This window comes from Oculina patagonica, chromosome 9, assembly GCF_052425735.1.
Source record: "Oculina patagonica isolate OP01 chromosome 9, crgOcupat, whole genome shotgun sequence".
NCBI classification, from domain to species: domain Eukaryota; kingdom Metazoa; phylum Cnidaria; class Anthozoa; order Scleractinia; family Oculinidae; genus Oculina; species Oculina patagonica.
This window is the reverse complement of record NC_135766.1, coordinates 8,330,517-8,349,465: the sequence shown is the minus strand read 5'-3', so window position 1 is coordinate 8,349,465 and position 18,949 is coordinate 8,330,517. Positions and strand designations below refer to the sequence as shown.

General features: G+C 37.7%; 1 protein-coding gene and 1 long non-coding RNA gene across 3 annotated transcripts; both read right to left on the bottom strand.

Moving 5' to 3' along the window:
* Positions 1-496: 496 nt before the first annotated feature.
* LOC144665815 (uncharacterized) lies at positions 497-7,835 on the bottom strand. Its single transcript, XR_013573025.1, has 5 exons — positions 7,790-7,835; positions 4,676-4,793; positions 3,488-3,506; positions 3,194-3,264; positions 497-2,496 (listed from the first exon to the last, which is right to left on the bottom strand). It is a non-coding gene; the product is annotated as an uncharacterized LOC144665815 (long non-coding RNA).
* Positions 7,836-8,841: 1,006 nt separating this feature from the next.
* Positions 8,842-17,795, bottom strand: LOC144666619 (uncharacterized). Of its 2 annotated transcripts, none has more exons than XM_078528018.1 (2): positions 17,674-17,795; positions 8,842-9,399 (listed from the first exon to the last, which is right to left on the bottom strand). In XM_078528018.1, the coding sequence occupies exons 1-2, from the start codon at positions 17,730-17,732 to the stop codon at positions 9,021-9,023; spliced, it is 438 nt and encodes a 145-aa protein (XP_078384144.1). In that variant the 5' UTR covers positions 17,733-17,795; the 3' UTR covers positions 8,842-9,020. The 2 variants fall into 2 exon arrangements, with proteins under 2 accessions (XP_078384144.1, XP_078384143.1); XM_078528017.1 differs by lacking the exon at positions 17,674-17,795 and adding an exon at positions 11,974-12,111.
* Positions 17,796-18,949: the final 1,154 nt, after the last annotated feature.

The window sequence follows — 18,949 nt, the reverse complement described above, 5'->3', positions numbered from 1 at the left end:
GGAAAGAGATCAAGGCCGACAAAGCGTCTCGAATCAATTGGTTTGAATCGAATTAACAACGTTTTAACCCTCATTTTCGTCAAGTTGACTACCAGTATGTTGGAAAGAGATCAAGGCCGACAAAGCATTTCGAATCGATTGGTTCGAATCGAATAACAACGTTTTTAACCCTCATTTTCGTCAAGTTGACTACCAGTATGTTGGAAAGAGATCAAGGCCGACCAAGCGTCTCGAATCGATTGGTTTGAATCGAATTAACAACGTTTTTAACCCTCATTTTCGTCAAGTTGACTACCAGTATGTTGGAAAGAGATCAAGGCCGACAAAGCGTCTCGAATCGATTGGTTTGAATCGAATTAACAACGTTTTTAACCCTCTTTTTCGTCAAGTTGACTACCAGTATGTTGAAAAGAGATCAAGGCCGACAAAGCGTCTCGAATCGATTGGTTTGAATCGAATTAACAACGTTTTTAACCCATATTTTCGTCAAGTTGACTACCAGTATGTTGGAAAGAGATCAAGGCCGACAAAGCATTTCGAATCGATTGGTTTGAATCGAATAACAACGTTTTTAACCCTCATTTTCGTCAAGTTGACTACCAGTATGTTGGAAAGAGATCAAGGCCGACAAAGCATTTCGAATCGATTGGTTTGAATCGAATAACGTTTTTAACCCTCATTTTCGTCAAGTTGACTACCAGTATGTTGGAAAGAGATCAAGGCCGACAAAGGGTCTCGAATCGATTGGTTCGAATCGAATTAACAACGTTTTAACCCTCATTTTTGTCAAGTTGACTTCTGGTATGTCGGGAAGAGATCAAGGCCAACAAATAGTCTCGAATCGAATTAACGTTTTAAAATCTCATTTTTGCCAAGTCAATTCCGGTATGTTGGGTAGAGATCAAGGCATACAAAGCGTCTCGAATCGATTGGTAAAGTAAAAACATCAAAGCAGTAAAAAAAGGATGCACATAAAAATACCCAATAGTAAAATTGCATGCACTTGAAATTGAGAGTTTGTAGTTGTTTTAAAACCACTTAATTCTGTCATTTATTAGGGAATATTTTAACCTAGAAATTAAATTTCTTAATTTTTTTAACAATTTGACAATTTTAGCCTTATATTACATGTGACGTTGACATGAATGCATTTCAGACCTATTTCTTATCATTGCTGTAAAAAGTACATGTACATGTAGCCTTAAAAAATATTTTACTTTTCAATAGCGCTTTACAAGTTATTTACAATTTAAAATTACATTATTATCTATATTAAAAAGTTGCAACTTAATTGTATGTAGTAAAAATAGAAGAGCAATAAAAGGATTAAAAAGAATAAAAAGACTAGCTAATTCACCTAAGTTAATTGTAAAATACACTAAATTATAAAAATATCTTTTTGAGTTAAGTGGAGAAGTAGGCTAACAAAAAATAAAAAAGACATATTTAACTACCAGTATCTGCAAGCAAATGGCTTTTGGTTAAAGAGTTGTTTAATATCCTGAGTGTGAAAAAACAGGGTCGTACCTAGGATTTTTTGTCTGTGGGGGCAAACAGTCCAGACACCTTAATTTATAGTTTTCTTACATTTGTTAGTTAGTTTTTTTAGTTTTTTTGGTTTCCCTGGCAGGGGCATGCGTTCGACCCAAGATAGGCATCCAAGATAAGGTTAGCAAACGTAAACTGAGTTACAAGAGTGTTTATATTGTCATACAAATTTCAAACGACCGTATGCTCAGCATAAAGCCCGCATCCAACATCACTGGAAACTAACAGCGAAACAATCTCAATCCAACAGCGCACAAGGCAGCTAATTATCCAACCTACCACAATCCCTACCACATAGAACGACTTTCACTTGCGCGTTCATAGGACAACCACAGGACCACACGCCACCACAAGATTAGGATGCCTTGTCCTACCGTCGAACGCAAAAATTGTTTACAGCCTAGAGGTATCGGCTTAATGAATTGTTTTTGCGCGCTCTGTCTTTGCGGCTAAATGTCATTGTTGACGTTGCTGTGATGCAACTCTCGCATGAGATCGAGGCCATCCTGCCACATACCGACAGACATAGAACGACACATTGAACGACTTTCACTTGCGTGAAAGTATTTGTCATGCACAAATACCCAATAGCAAAAGCAAAGCAAAATAAAACAAAAGCTTTAACCATAATAAACATATGCATTTTTACTCACCAGAACTGTCTTTCTTATTCCTGAGAGCCAAATAATAGTTAAACAGCATGCCCAAATTTTTATGTACAAATATCAAAAATAGCAAAATAGCATGCACTTAAAATTATCATACATGTGTTAAAAAAAGCCAACAGAAAAATAATATGCACTTGGAATATTAAATAATGTGTACGTAAAAACATTCAAAGAGATTAGACAGTAGCAAAGCAAAATCAAACAAAACTTTGAACCATACTAAACATATGTATTTTTACTTACCAGAACTGTCTTTCTAATTCTTGAGAGCCAAATGTGTCTTGTTGAAATGAATGTAAACAGAAAAGAAAAAGTGGATCCCCAGGGGGGGTACTCCGGCTTGTAAATGACGGGGATGATCGAATGGAGGCAAAACTCAGGACCCAAAAAAATCCCTAACTCTTCCGACATTACCCAAAAAAATCCCTGGACTAAAATGAAGCCCCCAAAAAATCCCTTGTCAAATTTACTCCTAAATTGCGAGGAGGGGCTGCAATAATATAACACAAAAAACGCTTGTTTTGTTTTATATTCATCATACCATAAATATGCCAAGGCCGCGCCAAGACACTTTTATTTAGTTCGTTTTTAATACCCCAAAAATCCCCTATCTAAATTAAGTTACCCAAAAAAACACTTGCCAAATTTTCCAACCCAAAAAAATCCCAGAATCGAAAATTTAAACCCAAAAAAATCATTCGATCATCTCCGTCATTAAAAAGCCGGAGTTCCCCCCCCCCCCTGGGAGTGGATCCACTCATGCCACAGAGAAAATGGTAACATAGAGAACAGGAATAATCAAAATAGCCAACAAGTGTACTACAGTTATTCTCAAATGACAGTTTTAAAAAAATGGTAAGAAACAAAAGCTTGTATGATCATCTAGACACTTGATTTAATAGATAGAAGTGGAAGATTAGCTGTCTTATACTTACATATCATAATCATATTTGAATTCAATTTTACCCATCACTCACCTGCTAAATATATGAGCTGTTCCAAGCTTTGAAAAAGGCTTAAACGACCATAACATCCTTCGTGGTCTGGTCTGAAATTAATCATGTACAAATACCCAAAATCTAAAAAGCATTGGCACTTAAAATTATCATGTACAAACACCCAATACTAGTATCATATAAAAATGCCCAATAGAAAAATAATATGCACTTGGAATATTAAATAATGAGTACGTAAAAACATCCAGGAAGGCAGTAGCAAAGCAAAATCAAACAAAAGTTTTAACAATAATAAACATATGCATTTTTACTTACCAGAAATGTCTTTCTAGTTCTTGAGAGCCAAATGTGTCGCATTGAAAGGCAAAGCAAAAGCAAACAAAAGTTTGAACCATAATAAACATATGTATTTTTACTTACCAGAAATGTCTTTCTAATTCTTGAGAGCCAAATGTGTCTCGTTGAAACACATGTAAACAGAAAAAAAGTGGATCCACTCCAAGTGGGTCCACTCATGCCAAAGAAAATGGTAACATAGAGAACAGGAATAATCAGAATAGCCAACAAATGTACTACAGTTATTCTCAAATGACAGTTTTAAAAAAATGGTAAGAAACAAAAGCTTGTATGATCATCTGGACACTTAATTGATTTAATAGATAGAAGTGGATGATTAGCTGTATTATACTTACATATCATAATCATATTTGAATTCAATTTTACCCGTCACTCACCTGCTAAATAATTATATGAGCTGTTCCAAGCTTTGAAAAAGGCTTAAACGACCATAACATCCTTCGTGGTCTGGTCTTTAATTAATCATGTACAAATACCCAAAATCTAAAAAGCATTGGCACTTAAAATTATCATGTACAAACACCCAATAGTATCATATAAAAATGCCCAATAAAAAAATAATATGCACTTGTAATATCAAATAACGAGTAGGTAAAAACATCCCAGGCCTGAGAAAGCAAAAGCAAAGCAAAATCAAACAAAAGGTTTAACAATAATATATTTAAACATTTAGGCATTTTTACTTACCAGAACTGTCTTTGTAATTCCGGAGAGCCAAATGTGTCTCATTGAAACACGTATATAAAAACATCACAGTAGAGGGCAATTTAAGCAAAGCAAAATCAAACAAAAGTTTTAACAATAATAAACATATGCATTTTTACTTACCAGAAATGTCTTTTAATTCTTGAGAGCCAAATGTGTCTCGTTGAAACCCATGTTAACAGAAAAAAAAAGTGGATCCACTCCAAGTGGATCCCACTCATGCCACAGAGAAAATGGTAACATAGAGAACAGGAATAATCAAAATAGCCAACAAGTGTACTACAGTTATTCTCAAATGACAGTTTCAAAAAAATGGTAAGAAACAAAAGCTTGTATGATCATCTGGACACTTAATTGATTTAATAGATAGAAGTGGACGATTAGCTGTCTTATACTTACATATCATAATCATATTTGAATTCAATTTTACCCATCACTCACCTGCTAAATATATGAGCTGTTCCAAGCTTTGAAAAAGTCTTAAACGACCATAACATCCTTCGTGTTCTGGTGTAAATCTTGAGCGCAACAGGTGCAAGGATGCTGTCTGTTTCATTCACTAAAGGGATGGAATTGCAAACAGGTATAAGGTCAAATGACAATTTCCTCGCACAGAACAAGAATTGACATTTACTGGTTACGGGCGAATTGAAAGCAAAGTGAAGGGCAAAGGATATTGCATGTATGCAAAAAACTTCACTCCTTCGCAGTTCTACAATAATACTCATTCCCGCCCACGGATCTCAAAAATTTTACAAACCCAACTCTCAACTCCTCAAAGTTAAAAAAATGAAACACCATTTCTTTTTGTCTCGTGATGTCATGGCGTTTTCATGACGACACAAGAATATACTACAGGAAAGAAGGTGCATTCCATACGTGTTTGCCTCCTGAAAACACGGAATTTTCCTGCCATGTCAAAATTTTCTCTTTTTAGTAAATGCCGAAAAATGCGATCGTCATATTTAAACAAAACAGATGCTGTTTGCACTTGCAGTTGTGTTTATTTTTAAGCTTTTGTTTGTTTTTCTTAGTGATAAAAGCGATCACACGAGATTCCCACCATTCTAGTCATATTAGTGAAAGCTACCATGAGAACAATGTGTTTTATGATTTTGGTACAGCAATAGAAGAAAAGCATGTCTTAAACAGGATTGCGCCATACAGAACTGTAGGTATGTTGACCGACAATATGTCAGGAAAACCTTTTTTTGCCGTTTCCATTTTTGATTAGAACCGATTTCAAAGATGTAATAGACACACGCGAATGGTCAACCATGACATTACGGATCGGCGCCCATTGAAACGTGTCGCCCGGGAAAAGTGGGGTACCCATGACGTTTTGCGGGCACCAAGCCTTGGAAAGGAGACTGCAAAAGCTGCCGACAGTTTCGGTTTCTTTAGATCCTGAAGTGACAAATTCCCAAAAGGGAGTTGAACGCTATGCCCCTGAGTCCTTTAGAGGACAATGCCGATTGTTTGGAAGTGTGGGCAAGCTCTTTTTATTGAACAGTTTATGCAAAACCTCGTAAGTATTATTTCACGACCAAAATTTGAAGCGCCGTACACATAGTGCGATTATGGAAATCCAGTCTGTTTTCAGCAACTTTCCAAGTCAATCTTGTTGTTTAAAGCTCGGATTTCTGTGAAAAAGGCAGTTTCTTTTATGTCAACAAGAGAAAGCGGTTCTAAACCGAATGAAATTTGCCACGCAATACGCAGGTCAAATTTTAACATGAGTTTTGCATAAAGTTGTTTATATTTTATTGGACGATTACGCGTGAATATCGTGAACGCACATTCCAAGTTTTGTTTGAGGTTTGCTCACCAAAAGCCATGAAAATATCTTTGTTGTAGCGAAAATTTCGACGAGAATTATTGTTAAGTTTAAAGCGAAACACTTTGGAAAAAAGGCAACCGAATATTTTGTGGCTCTCGCCGCTTCGGCACGCGTTGTAAATAATTTGCCGCTTTAATTTGCTGCACGTGTTATCTACTTTCATTTTATCGGGAAACCTTATTTAAACCGATTAGAAATCATTTTCACAAGAAAGACAACAACTGTTTAGAGAAAGGGCAATCGACAGAGTGAAAATTCCACCGAGCAAAGGTGTAAACAACAAATTTCTAATCGCTAAATTGTCTAGTAGTGGCGACTGACAATTACGTTTGCCTCCCGGGACTAACCACAAATTACCGTCTATTATTTCCGCCGTTTTAGCAAAAACAATGGTTGAGAAATCGACCTACACAGGGGATTACTTGATTGACAGTACGTTACGCATGCTCTGTGTTTAATTTTAAGCTTATTTGCATTTTCCCGTGCGACGCTTTTCAATGGGCGCGTTTCCGTAATGAACTTTGCTTGGTAGTGTGCGTGAGTTTATTGAAACATGAGAATGAAAACGTTCTTATCAGTCACAAACACAAAACAACAAAGGAGAATCTGTGACTTTGTTGATCTTTTTAAGATATTTAAGAACTATCTGTGACAGATAAATGCTTAATGAATCAAAGTGCAATACAGCCTTTTCCCACAGCTAAGTATCTGTCTATAATCTTTTCTGCTGTTATCGGAGTCCTAGAACTGTTCAACGGCTACATGCTGGAGTGTACTTAGGATTTAGGGTTTAAAAAAAGGGTTTAAATTTAGGGTTAAAAAGCTAAACCCAAGTTGAAGGGTTAGGGTTAGCGTTTCAAGCTGCTTTTTCATTTTGTTGTTTCGGGCAAGACTATTTTAATCTGTTACCATTAGCTGTAACTTGAGGTAAAAGTGAAATAAAGCCTGATTGTTGGGTCAATAGACTGATTGATTGAATATGTTTTCACATGGAGTCTAAATGTTTCTTTATGTTAGATGCACGTTTTTTAATTTTCGATCTTTATACAAGCAATAAATAGATGTGAAAAGCGGTCTATTTTCAAATAAATTAAACTCTGAAAAAAGTCACGAGACACTAAGCCCAGAGGGCTTTTGATTTAAAAATAGCTGCTTGTCTGTAATCAAGTGTACTGTCAGTTGAAACACAAAATAGTATTGTACACAAAAATTTAATTGGACTCAAACGATGTTTCTCTACGCCAAGTATCAGTTATAAATGAGTTATAAATTTCCTAACTTTTCCCTAACCTACTTAAACTTCCTCTGACCAAAAAGTACATCATCTCAGTTACAGTAGTCATGAGTAGTTTCTCTGACCTTTAGCAATTGTATAACTTAGAATTCGAAATTTCTTCCGTCGACTAGTTCGTATAAACCCGCACTCAAATTATTAACTTATGCATGTGCCACGAGGTAACAGCTAAACGAGCTTCGCACGTTAAAATAGCAAAGAATTAAATAAAATTGGAACTCCTGCACTGAAAAAACAGAATAGTCGACTCGACTCGACGAAAAAAACCTAGAGGGTCGGAATTGAATGACGCTTATCTGACCTTATCTTGGCTCGCTTCGTTCGCGCACGACATTTTGCAGGTGAACTGGAGGTATTAAACCGCTTAAAGCGAAAGGATAACGAACAGAAAACAACACAACAAAACAATTTGAAAACTTACTTGCAAATGGAGATGAACAGAAGGCAGACGCGTTCCAGAAGAGTTTGAGCTGTCTAGCTTCACCAAGTGACATGTGACGCAAATATGCGCGAAAACCGAATTTGCCGCGCTCAGAAGGCGCGCTGGGGGTGCTGGGTACATTTTCCGTACCCAGTTCTATTCGACCAAAAAACCGGAAAATTCGAGTGGCGAATAGAACGATGGAACATAATTTTTTCGACTTTTCCGGATGAATTCACAGAATGCAAAACAAACTTTCCATATAGTGGTAGTCCGTCTAATATGGAATTTTTTACGGTGCATTTAAGTAATGCACTGTGGCGGGTTTGCTGCACATATAACTAATATTTTTGCAAAAAAAAAAAAAGCACAACAGGGATCTTTCAAAAGGCAGACAAGAAACGAAAACGTTGCCAAACAAAAATTTTAGTAAGCAATACAATGGTGTAGCCTGCACGTGCGTCATAACTACCGGTATTTGTATATTCAGAGCTGTCAAGTTGATTTGCTGGGAAAGAGTGAGACTTTCGACGGCGGGGGCCTAGTTCCATTTGATTTAGCTCCTGGAATTTCCGGGATTTTCGTTTTTTTTTTTGTATTTAAATATTCATATTTTTATGAGTAACGTATGAGATTCAAGTGAAAAAAGCTCTTTTGGTTGTCACTTTCGTGAACAAAAACATAAATGTAACAACCAATAAGAGGTTTCGGCTTGAATTTCAGACATCACTTTTGGCAGGGATGGCCACTCCAGACAAGTCATAAGATCTCTCCTCTTACATGAGCCAACGAAATATGTATGCAAAGGTCTGGAATTTAGTTGTGTGTTTGCGTGTGGTATGCCTTGACGTCATGCCATTTTGCGCCAAATCAAGGTTGTAAGCAGCCCCCCTTCCCTGCGCAGAACCAGAGGATCTTCCTGTCTAAGTGAAACAAACTGAATGCACGAATTGTTAACAGTGATGAAAGGCTGGCAATTTATGGGGAGTGGGGGTGGGGTGGGGTGTTTAATAAACTGGGTTTGAGAATGAAAACAGCCTGAAAGATTCTTATATGCCGTGGATAATACCGACTTTATATAAACATATTCTCAACAAATTTACATGTAACTCTATTCACAAAATCCTTCTACAAAGTCCACTTCTGATATGCCGTGGATTGAGTTCTCTTTAAAGTAAAACAACACTCTCTAAAGTAAATATTATTCAGTTCTTAGCTCCCTAGCTTTAATTTACAGGTAAGTTAGGTTTGGAAGCGAACCCACTGTCCATTTCTCCAGCGGATGCTCCCTCAAAAACTGTGCAAACTGACAGGCTTCACGCATCAATCTCTGTGATTCAAAGTCATTTGATTGCGGGAGGTCTGGTGCCTCACTTTGTTCAGACTCGTTCCCTGGAAACGAGGTTGATCTTTGCTCTGCCAGTTTGTTGATTTCAGGAGAGCTTAAAGACTTGACCAGCTGCTGAAGCCTGTTGCTTCTGTCAATCAGTGCATGTTTTTCAATGATAATCTGTTCCTCGAGAGCTTGGATTTGTTGCTCCATTTGAGCTTTCATCTTTAACAACTTTTCCCTCTCGGAGTTTAGCAAGGAACTGCGAAGCCTCTGCTTCCTATAGGAAATGACAAACGGCATGTTAATAAATCTTTTTTCTTTTATTTAAAGCATCTTTTCTATTATAATCTACCAAGAACTATATTAAACGATAAGAGATAGGGTGCCTTGGGAACGCAGCTGGCTCATGGAAATGGGGCCCAAAATTTAAACTTCCAACTTTTTCTAGTTCATGGGGGTGCTACCAGTAATCTAGTGTTCGGTTAGAAGTAATTTTGTTTAGCAGTACGACAGGCTCAATACCTAACTAATCAATCAGCTTAGCTTATTCCGGATCGAGTAGACCGAGTTAGAGCCCTGGGCTAGGGTGATTCATTCTCGTCCCCATAGCCCTTTCGTTTCTCTTAACCGGCTGAGCCTTGGCACGAGAAAACGAAGGGCTCTGGGGACACAGGATTTCCAGTCCTAGATTCTAGGACTTCCGGTCTTCATGTATACCTGCAGTCATGACGTTTCAAAAGAATGTATGAGAGAGTCGTTACGTACGTTTTCGACCTCCGTTTTGGAATTCTTTGTTACAAACAGCCAATCAAAAATATTCGAATTAATTCAAAAATCCTATGTCCCCAGAGCCCACCATTTTCTCGTGCCAAGCCGGCTAAGGGAAACGGAAAGGGCTCTGGGTACGAGAATGAGGGTCATTGTGTTTGAGTTACACGGCTGACTCCACCCGGGGCACGAGAAACAACGGGCTCTGGAGACACGTGATTTGATTTGCTGGATTTTTTAACAAAGAGAATTTAAATCTTGCCAATTAAGGAAACTAATCGCATCAACTGTTTTGAAATCCCTTTTTGTAGAAGATTTTGAAACGATTGATTTAAATAAGAAAATAAGATCTAGCCAATTAAATCAAGTGTCCGAAGAGTCACTTGTTCCTTGAGTCCAAGGCTCAGGTGGCTACGAGGGACAAGCGGCTCTGGGAACTAGAATGGTTTGTGGTAAGGACTGACTTTACTCTTACAGTGTATCTCTTCACACACACTAGGTGTATAAATAGGAACTGCCAAATTTAACGCTAGAGGGTAACCCTACAATAGATTAGTATCTCATCCAGGAATAGAAAAAATATACTCCTAGTCGCTTACAGCCATGGATACGGCACTGGACTCGAAAGCGGACTCACATTTCATGATCAAAACTACCGTATTTACTCTAGGCGCTGCCCCCAAATAAGGGCCGCCCTCGAATAAGCCCCGCATTGGGGCCAAAAAAAGTTAATAAGCGCCGCCCCCGAATAAGCGACGTAGACCCGATGCGACGCTTATTCGAGGAATTCCGTTTAACTAGAAACAGCACTACAAAGCAACGCTAATTACATTTTCGATGTTTTTCAGTTCAAAGAGATTGTTTTACCGCGCGACCATAAGTTTTTCTATCCAATATTCTTACAATACTTAGTTCTGTAAATCTTGTGAAGGCCGCGAACTTTGCCAAGACACCGTACCGCCACTTCTCTCTTCAGCAAAAGACGAATACGGACAACCAAACGATACTATTTTCAATAACTGTAAAAGATTAGATTCTTTTTGTTGGCCAAATTTGAAATAAGCGTCGCCCTCGAATAAGCGGCGCACTTGAGGCGGGAAAAAATTAAAGGGCGGCGCGGCGCTGGATTTATTTGCAACATACGCGTGTAGCTAGACTGCTTGCAGTCTGTTTTTCTCTCGAAATTTAGTAAGGGAGTGCGAGGCTAGGGAGGGTTTAAAACGCGCGAGGAAGGATTGGTGCGAGACAAGTGTGCGCGTCTCGCCCCAAGCCCCTTCTCATCCACCCGCCAGTTCAACCAGTTTGCTCGCGTTCCTGATGTCGTTCTTGATATAACCGCGCGCTCCGACCCTAAGAGACCTTAGAGAAAAGGCAGACTACCAGTAGTCTAGCGTGTAGCCGTCGCATTTGCCCGTTGGAAATTTTTTTTAGCTCAAAAACAAAGAAGCATTTCAACGAGCAGATTCGACGGCTATACGCACATGTTGCAAGTAAATACGCACGTAGTATGATAAAAAAAAGTGAAAGGTATATTGGGAATGCCTTTGAAATACTGTAAAAACACAAACAGTCAGACGTTTTGGAGATATAACCTTTTTATCAGTATTTGTAAATGTCTCAATTGCAAAGACAAAACGTGTTGTTAAGACATCTACAAACACTATAACCCCTTCCGCGGTATTTGTAAATGTCTCAGTCAAACTCACAAAACCTATTGCATTTGAAACATCGACAAACACTGATGAATGGGCTATCCCCGAATCGTCCGACTTTTCTTGCAGTGACTCAACGGCACTCTCCAAATAAAGGTTTCACTATTTTCGTCGTTGTTTGAGTGCTACGCAGCGGATCAAAAAATCAATTTTCTGAAATGCGACATTTACCACCAAAAACGCGCATTGAATAGATAAGAGCAGGGGGTGATTACTGAACGTTGTTTGTCCGTCGCATTCGACAGGAGAACGAGTTCTGATTGTTAACTTTTCTTATTAGTTTAGATTTTCTTTCTTATGTTGCTTGGCGCGTCGGTTAATTTCGTTGATTTCGTAAATCGCAAACAAAAACAACGAAATAACGGTCAAACCTTTTAAGTTCCTTTTTCTCCGTTCTCTTTTCTTTGTAAGAACTCCAAGCGGTACCCATTTTGAGCAGTTAAATAAGTTTTTTTTCTCTTTGCAAAAACACGTCTGAATCAAACGGATTTGTTTTGCGACTGAAAAACTTTCCTTTATGACATAACAAAGGGAAAGATGCGCGTGCATAAAACAGCCAATGAGAATTTGTTAGTTGCATCTGATGCAAGCGCGCTCGACTGCAATCTCGTGCACCACTCGTGCCCTGCCCGTGCCCCACAAAGCGGTCAAACGCAGCGCGCGCGCGCAGTTCATAGTCCATGAGCCAATTCGCAAAAAGTGGCTGGAAAAGCAATTTCGTAGCACCCCCAACCGAACAAAGTTTCCTTGGTACCAAATTAAAGCTAAGGGCCTAGTGTTTTATAGTCAACTTGTTTCCAGCCGCGAAAATGGAGCTTAAAGGAAAAAACGAGAGGTTTTTATCAGGGTGTGGGTGGGGATAACTTTAGAACATTCAGGTCGGTATATTATAACAAGGCCCATATCTCCCACCTCATTACACCAAACTTTACTAAACATGGAGGGATTAAACAATGGATCATACTCTTTAATATAAGATGCTATGTAATTTATTAACTGTTACCAAAGAGACGGTTGCTAAGGCCTATATAATAAAACAACGAGACTTTAAATCCTGAGTTTCAGAATGGAAGTTAAATGGTCACGCTTTTAATAAAAGTTGCTATAGCGCAATGAAAGCTATAATTGGAAGAAATGTACAAACTTAACTTCTTTCCGAGTTAAATATCCCTCAGTTAGCAAATATTTCCTTGCATTTTGAGACATTTAGTACCTTAGCAACCATTTGTTTACATGTAGACTTTTGAACAGCTGGGACGTAAAAGTAGTAAGATGAGCTCAAATATAGCAGTATTTCAAAAATTACTGCTGTTTGGGTGATCAGTGGTCATAATAAAAATTAAAAATATGGTTGTATCTTACCTTTAAAATGTTAAAATTAAATTTTCGGCAACGTTTCTGTTGCCTTCCTCAGAATGAAATTACTAAAAGAATAAATTGAAAAGTTTAAAACTTCTGACGGTCCTTAAGGGATACAATTATATTAGTCGCAAATACGCTTTAGGGATTAAGGCTAGCGTTCATTATTTACAGTTTTGGTGTTTACAGTGGAATGCAAAGATTTTTAAAATAAGCTTTTGTTTCAGCTGCAAACGCCTCGTTCCAGTATTTCTACAAAGTTTGGATGAATGTCATGTCCAGTGGTCTCTGAGTGCTGTTTTATGGCAGACTTGATTTCTAACTTGACTTTTAACCTTGTAATTACTCCACTTGAAAGATTATTTTATTCTTTTTAGACTCGTTATTGCCTCGAGTGCCAGGTTAGTGCTTTGCCCCTCGAGAGTTCCAGGATAGTTGACTTTCACCAATGTATACAAAAGGACACGATTTGCATTCAACTTTATATACGATGCCAGTAACTTGGTTCTTATGTGGCTGTTACTTGGGTTTTCTGAGAACATCACCAAAATCAGCCAATTCGCTGATTTTGTAACCAATCGCACGATTAAAAAAGTAAAACGAGAGCATGATCTTTAAAACTCATTTTTCATGGGTGACTGTCGAGTATAGTAAAATGATATATTGCATATTATAAACAGAGAATTTCGATTGCAAAAGTTCCCTTTTTTACATTATTCTGTATCTGTGGTTTCTGTGGTTGGTACGTATACTAATTATCAATACTGTTATTATGTAATTATCTAATGAGATTATTGCTAATTATATTTGAATAAGATAACACAATTTTTGGCGGCATCAATAGTACATGCCATTTGCACAATGTTCGAATATCATTTCCTTGACTGTGTGTTTCGTTTTGAGGGTTTCGAGTGCCTTTGCTGTTGTTTATAAGCTTTGAATATTTTGCATGTACAATGTAGCGTCTTGAACCATATTGCCTGCTGCACAGTGGCTCTACTGTTGTACACAATAATGACTGAACTAAATATTCCTCAAAGAAGCGTGCTCCATCCGTCAATGGTAGTTAACCAAACTCAGTGAGGTAAATGCCTAGAAATGTAGAAATGCGTTAGAAATGTTAATGGCAATATGTGCGTCTTTAACAATACGTCATATAGAAGTCATTTTAAACCTGTGCAAATCAGGAAAGATGAAGTGTTTAGAATAATGGAAGGATGTTAGAGCGAAGGTCCTAAGGGAGGATATCACAAATATGCACAAATAAAGCACAAATAAAGACCACGCGACAAGAGTTGATAGAAAAAAAGTGAGACTCTCCTCTTAACCAGCAACACACGAGGAAGTGACCAATGAGCCCATGCAAAATCGCGCAGTCGGGATGGACAGACTGTGGAGATTAGTAGCTCACAGCAACGTTGGAAGACATTTCTGAGCACTGGGAAGACTTGCCTGCTTCATTTCCTTGCTTTTGAATGAGCACGACATTCGTATTTTCACAAGCTAGAAGGACGTGTTGTGTACGTCACAGATGGCTCCTTGTGTACAAGACTAATGGGAAGCGATGGTCGTGTGTTGTCAACGGCAGTCCCAGAGCTTTATACCGAGCAGGAAGAACTGGGATGTTTTTGCACGTTCTGGATGCATTCACAATGGTCATCGACAATTGAGTATTTACTCTTCTGATGTAGACGTAAAAGTGCTGGCAAGCCATCATCAAACAAACAGCCCAGCAAGAATTGCCATCGTAAGTAGGACTCAGAATCATTCTCGAATCGTGGACATTTCCAGTGTTTGCAATCAGTTAGCGGAAATAGTATGCAAAGTGTTTCCAGGCCTTCACGCACTGACTGGCTGCGATTCGGTTAGTGCCTTCTTCGGCAAACGGAAAATGAAAGCTTTTAAGCTAGTTAAGGAAATAACAAACTACGAGAACTAGTTCTTCCCCTTGGCCACAATAATGTACATGTGAGGGACGAACATGCAGCAGATGTTGAAGAACGTGTGTGCTTTTTGTAAGGAAAGGCAGGGAAAGATGTTAATCAAGTTAGATACCACTTATTCTGCAAAATGAAGAATTACAGTCGCACCACCTCCCGCCACTGAATGTCTGCCCTCAAGAAACATATACAGCAACCTAACAGGCTTATATTTGGAGAAATGCTTTGAAGGCAAACCCGACAGCCCATAATTCAGTTGGTAACGGATGATATATAAAAGGACCACGAACTGAATATTGATCAGACAGACCAAGCTCTAGCACCTGAGGCGATGATGGAGCTGGTTTGTTGTGGCTGCAAGGTACAGTGCCGGAGTCGGCGCTAATCCTGGACAAGAAGTGGTATGCTTTGCAGAGATGCATGTCTTTGCGAGGACAGTAGTTGCACCAACTGGTCAAGCAAGGAGGACATAGACGGGGATAAGAGCGATCCCAAAGATACTGACTTTCAATTAATTAATACCTAGAACTAATATGTGTAGAAAAACACATTTTTTTAGAATTTGCGGCTCCATTGGAAAGTTTGAAATTTTCTTTTTTATGTAGTATTTTTCAAATATTGTGATTCTTTATACATATTGTTAGATCTTTTTCTTTTCAGGACCTGCATTGATAGTAGTACTAGTTTTTTCTTAAAAATGATGCAGTAATCTTGTTTAAATGTGTTTTATAATTATTGTTATCATTTTTATTGTTATTGTTATTGTTATTATTATTATTATTATTATTATTATTATTATTATTATTACTGTTACATGTATTATTATCATTATTATTATTACATTTTGAGTGTAAAAGAATGATTAGATCCATTGGAGGCATTATCAATAGCATTTTGTATTTACCATTATTTCTGTAAAATGAAACTGTCGTTTTGTTTGAATAGGAATGTGTTAGCGGTTTCTCCATATTTTTAACAGTTTCCTTATTTCTTCAGGTTTAGTGGAATTTCAATGAGTTTAGGAACATATATGAACACAAAACTGAGATGGGTTTGTGAAGTTGATATACCAGCTATTCGTAAAGTACAGTATACTCACCATTCGTATTGTAATAAAGAACAACGTTTTCAATAACCTTGCCTAGCAATCTTTGCCATAATGACATAACTGGTACAAAAACGACCACATTAATAATTTTAATTCTAGCACAATATATTTCACTCCATTTATTTCATAACCGCTGTACTTGCTGTATATAACCGTGCAGTGTGCTTGACAGTGTGCATACTGTACACAAAGGTTTGCATGTAAACAAATGGTTGCTAAGGTATTAAATACCTCAAAATGCAAGAAAATACTTGCTAATTCCGAAATTCTTCACTAGTTAGAGTAGTTTAGTTTGTACATTGCTTCCTATTTTAAACCTTTATTGCGCTAATACGGTTTTTATTAAAAACGCAGCCATTTAACTTTCATTTTGAAACTCAGAATCTGAAGTGACGTTGTTTCATTAAATAGGCCTTAGCAACGGCCTCTTTGGCGTCCACTAATTCATTAAATAGCATCTCATATTATAGAGTATGATCGATTATTTAACTCATCCAAGTTTAATGAATATTGGTGTATAACGATGTTATAGATATCAGCATTGTTATATAACACCGATCTAATGTTTCAAATTTATCCCCACCCACCCCCTGTTACAAACACCTCATTTTCTTCGTTAAGCTCCATTTCTACAGCTGGAAACAAGTTGAATATAAAACACTAGGCCCTGAGCTTTGATTTGGTACCAATGAAACTTTGTTCGGTTGGGGGTGCTACGGAAATAGATTTTTGAGGTCCTGGCTCATGGACTATCATGTGTAATTGTCGCCAAAATTTTCCATACAAAGTCTTAGGGACGGACAATTATTTTCTTGGAGGGGGGGGGGGATGAAAAATTTTACTCTTAGTTTATGCACCTCTGCAAACTTTTTTTTTTCGAAATTCTTACTTTTTTTGTTATACATATCGTGTTTGCAAACAATTTATTTTGTCTTTTCAGGCCCTGCAAACAATTTCAGTTTTTCAATATTTTTCATCCCCCCCCTCCAAAAAAAATAATGGGCCATCCCTTAAATTTTCCGTAAGCTTTTTTCGTCAATTTTTGCGTTTGACCGCTGTGTGCTCGTGCCTAGAGTCCGTCAACTCCTCGTTCAGCGGATCTGAGCCGGCGTAGCGGCGCACACTGGACTCAAGCAAGGACTCAAGATTGGCTCGAACGCGAACCATTCTCGTCCCTATAGACCTTTTCGCTTCTCTTAGCCGGCAGGACCTTAGCTCGAAAATAAAAGGGCCCTAGGTTCATTAGATTTCCAGTCCTATTCTAGGACTTCTAGTCTTTATGTACTTGCTTCTTTAATCGGTGAATCTGGATTTTTTATTTTTACTTTTCGAAATAAAAGGGGTCGGTCGGGCGATGGGAAACGAAACATTTTATTGGGATGGCCTAGTCAGATTTTTTGCCAATTCCTGCGAGAGTAGACTTTTATTTTAAAGTAATTTTACCGTCTGTAATGTACGGTATGATAGTCTGGGGGTCGTGTGGCTCAACACTTTTTAGTGACTTAGAAAAAGTTAAAAGCTTTTATTATTATTATTATTATTATTATTATTATTATTATTATTATTATTATTATTATTATTATTATTCCTTACGCGCTTGGCGTGTCTGTTATTTTCGTTGATTTCATAAATCAAAAATAAAGACAACGAAATAACGGTCAAACCTTTTAAGTTCCTTTTTCTCCTTTCTCTTTTCTTTGTTAGAACTCCAAGCGATACCCATTTTGAGCAGTTTAATAAGTTATTTGCTCTCTTTGCAAAATCACGTCTAAAGCAAACAGATTTGTTTTGCGACTGAATAACAATCTTTTATGACATAACAAAGGGAAAGGCGCGCGTGCAAAAAACAGCCAATGAGATTTGTCTAGTTGTGTCTGGTGCAAGCGCGCGCTTAAGCGCAAAAAAGTTAACTTCTTGATTATTTTAAAATACTCGATGTGGTGGGCTGCCTTAAAGTGTTTAAATTACTTATTGATCAGTTTATTATGAAAATGGTCAAACCGGCTATTCACCAACAGAGTGCCTACTGAAAATAATGAATATATTTGAACTGCGGATGAAGAATAAAATGAAGAGAAGATCCTCGCAGTTATGAACACAACTTAAGCAGTTGTGAAAATAAACCTGAAAAGATCAGGCTTGCCGGGACTCGAACCCTGACCTCTGCGATTGCCTACTATTCCAAAGAGCTTTGTAAAATTCTGCCGTTAAGCCGTCATCAACTGGCGATTTGTTGTTTTCGAATGTTTGTATGTTTCCTTGACGTGTGTATTGTCTTCGTATTACAGAGTGTCCATTTTGTATCAATTTACTTACTGCATGCAATTTAAGAAAAAGTTAAGCCTTATCCCAACGTAAAAGATTTCTCGTATCCGTTGTGTTTGTTTTTGTAAGTTAGTAACTTCCTTAAGTGTATTTAACAGTAGTATTGAATATGAAATTAAAAGACATAAAAATATGAATATTTAAATACACACACACAAAAAACGAAAATCCCGGAAATTCCAGGAGCAAAATCAAATGGAACTGAAATTTCCCGGAAATTGTTTTCGAAAATTTGGGTCTTCCTTGCGAGGTTGTTCTTTTTTCCGGTTATTATTTTTTTTTTTTTAAACTACCATTTTACACTCAGACCGACGATGTAAAGTTATCGTGCAGAGACGGCGTTACACTGGTCAGTGGGTTTGCACATGCTCACATGCTGACCGCCCAGCAAATCAACTTGACAGCTCTGAATATACAAATACCGGTAGTTATGACGCACGTGCAGGCTACACCATTGTATTGCTTACTAAACTTTTTGTTTGGCAACGTTTTCGTTTCTTGTCTGCCTTTTGAAAGATCCCTGTTGTGCTTTTTTTATTTACAAAAATATTAGTTATATGTGCAGCAAACCCGCCACAGTGCATTACTTAAATGCACCGTAAAAAATTCCATATT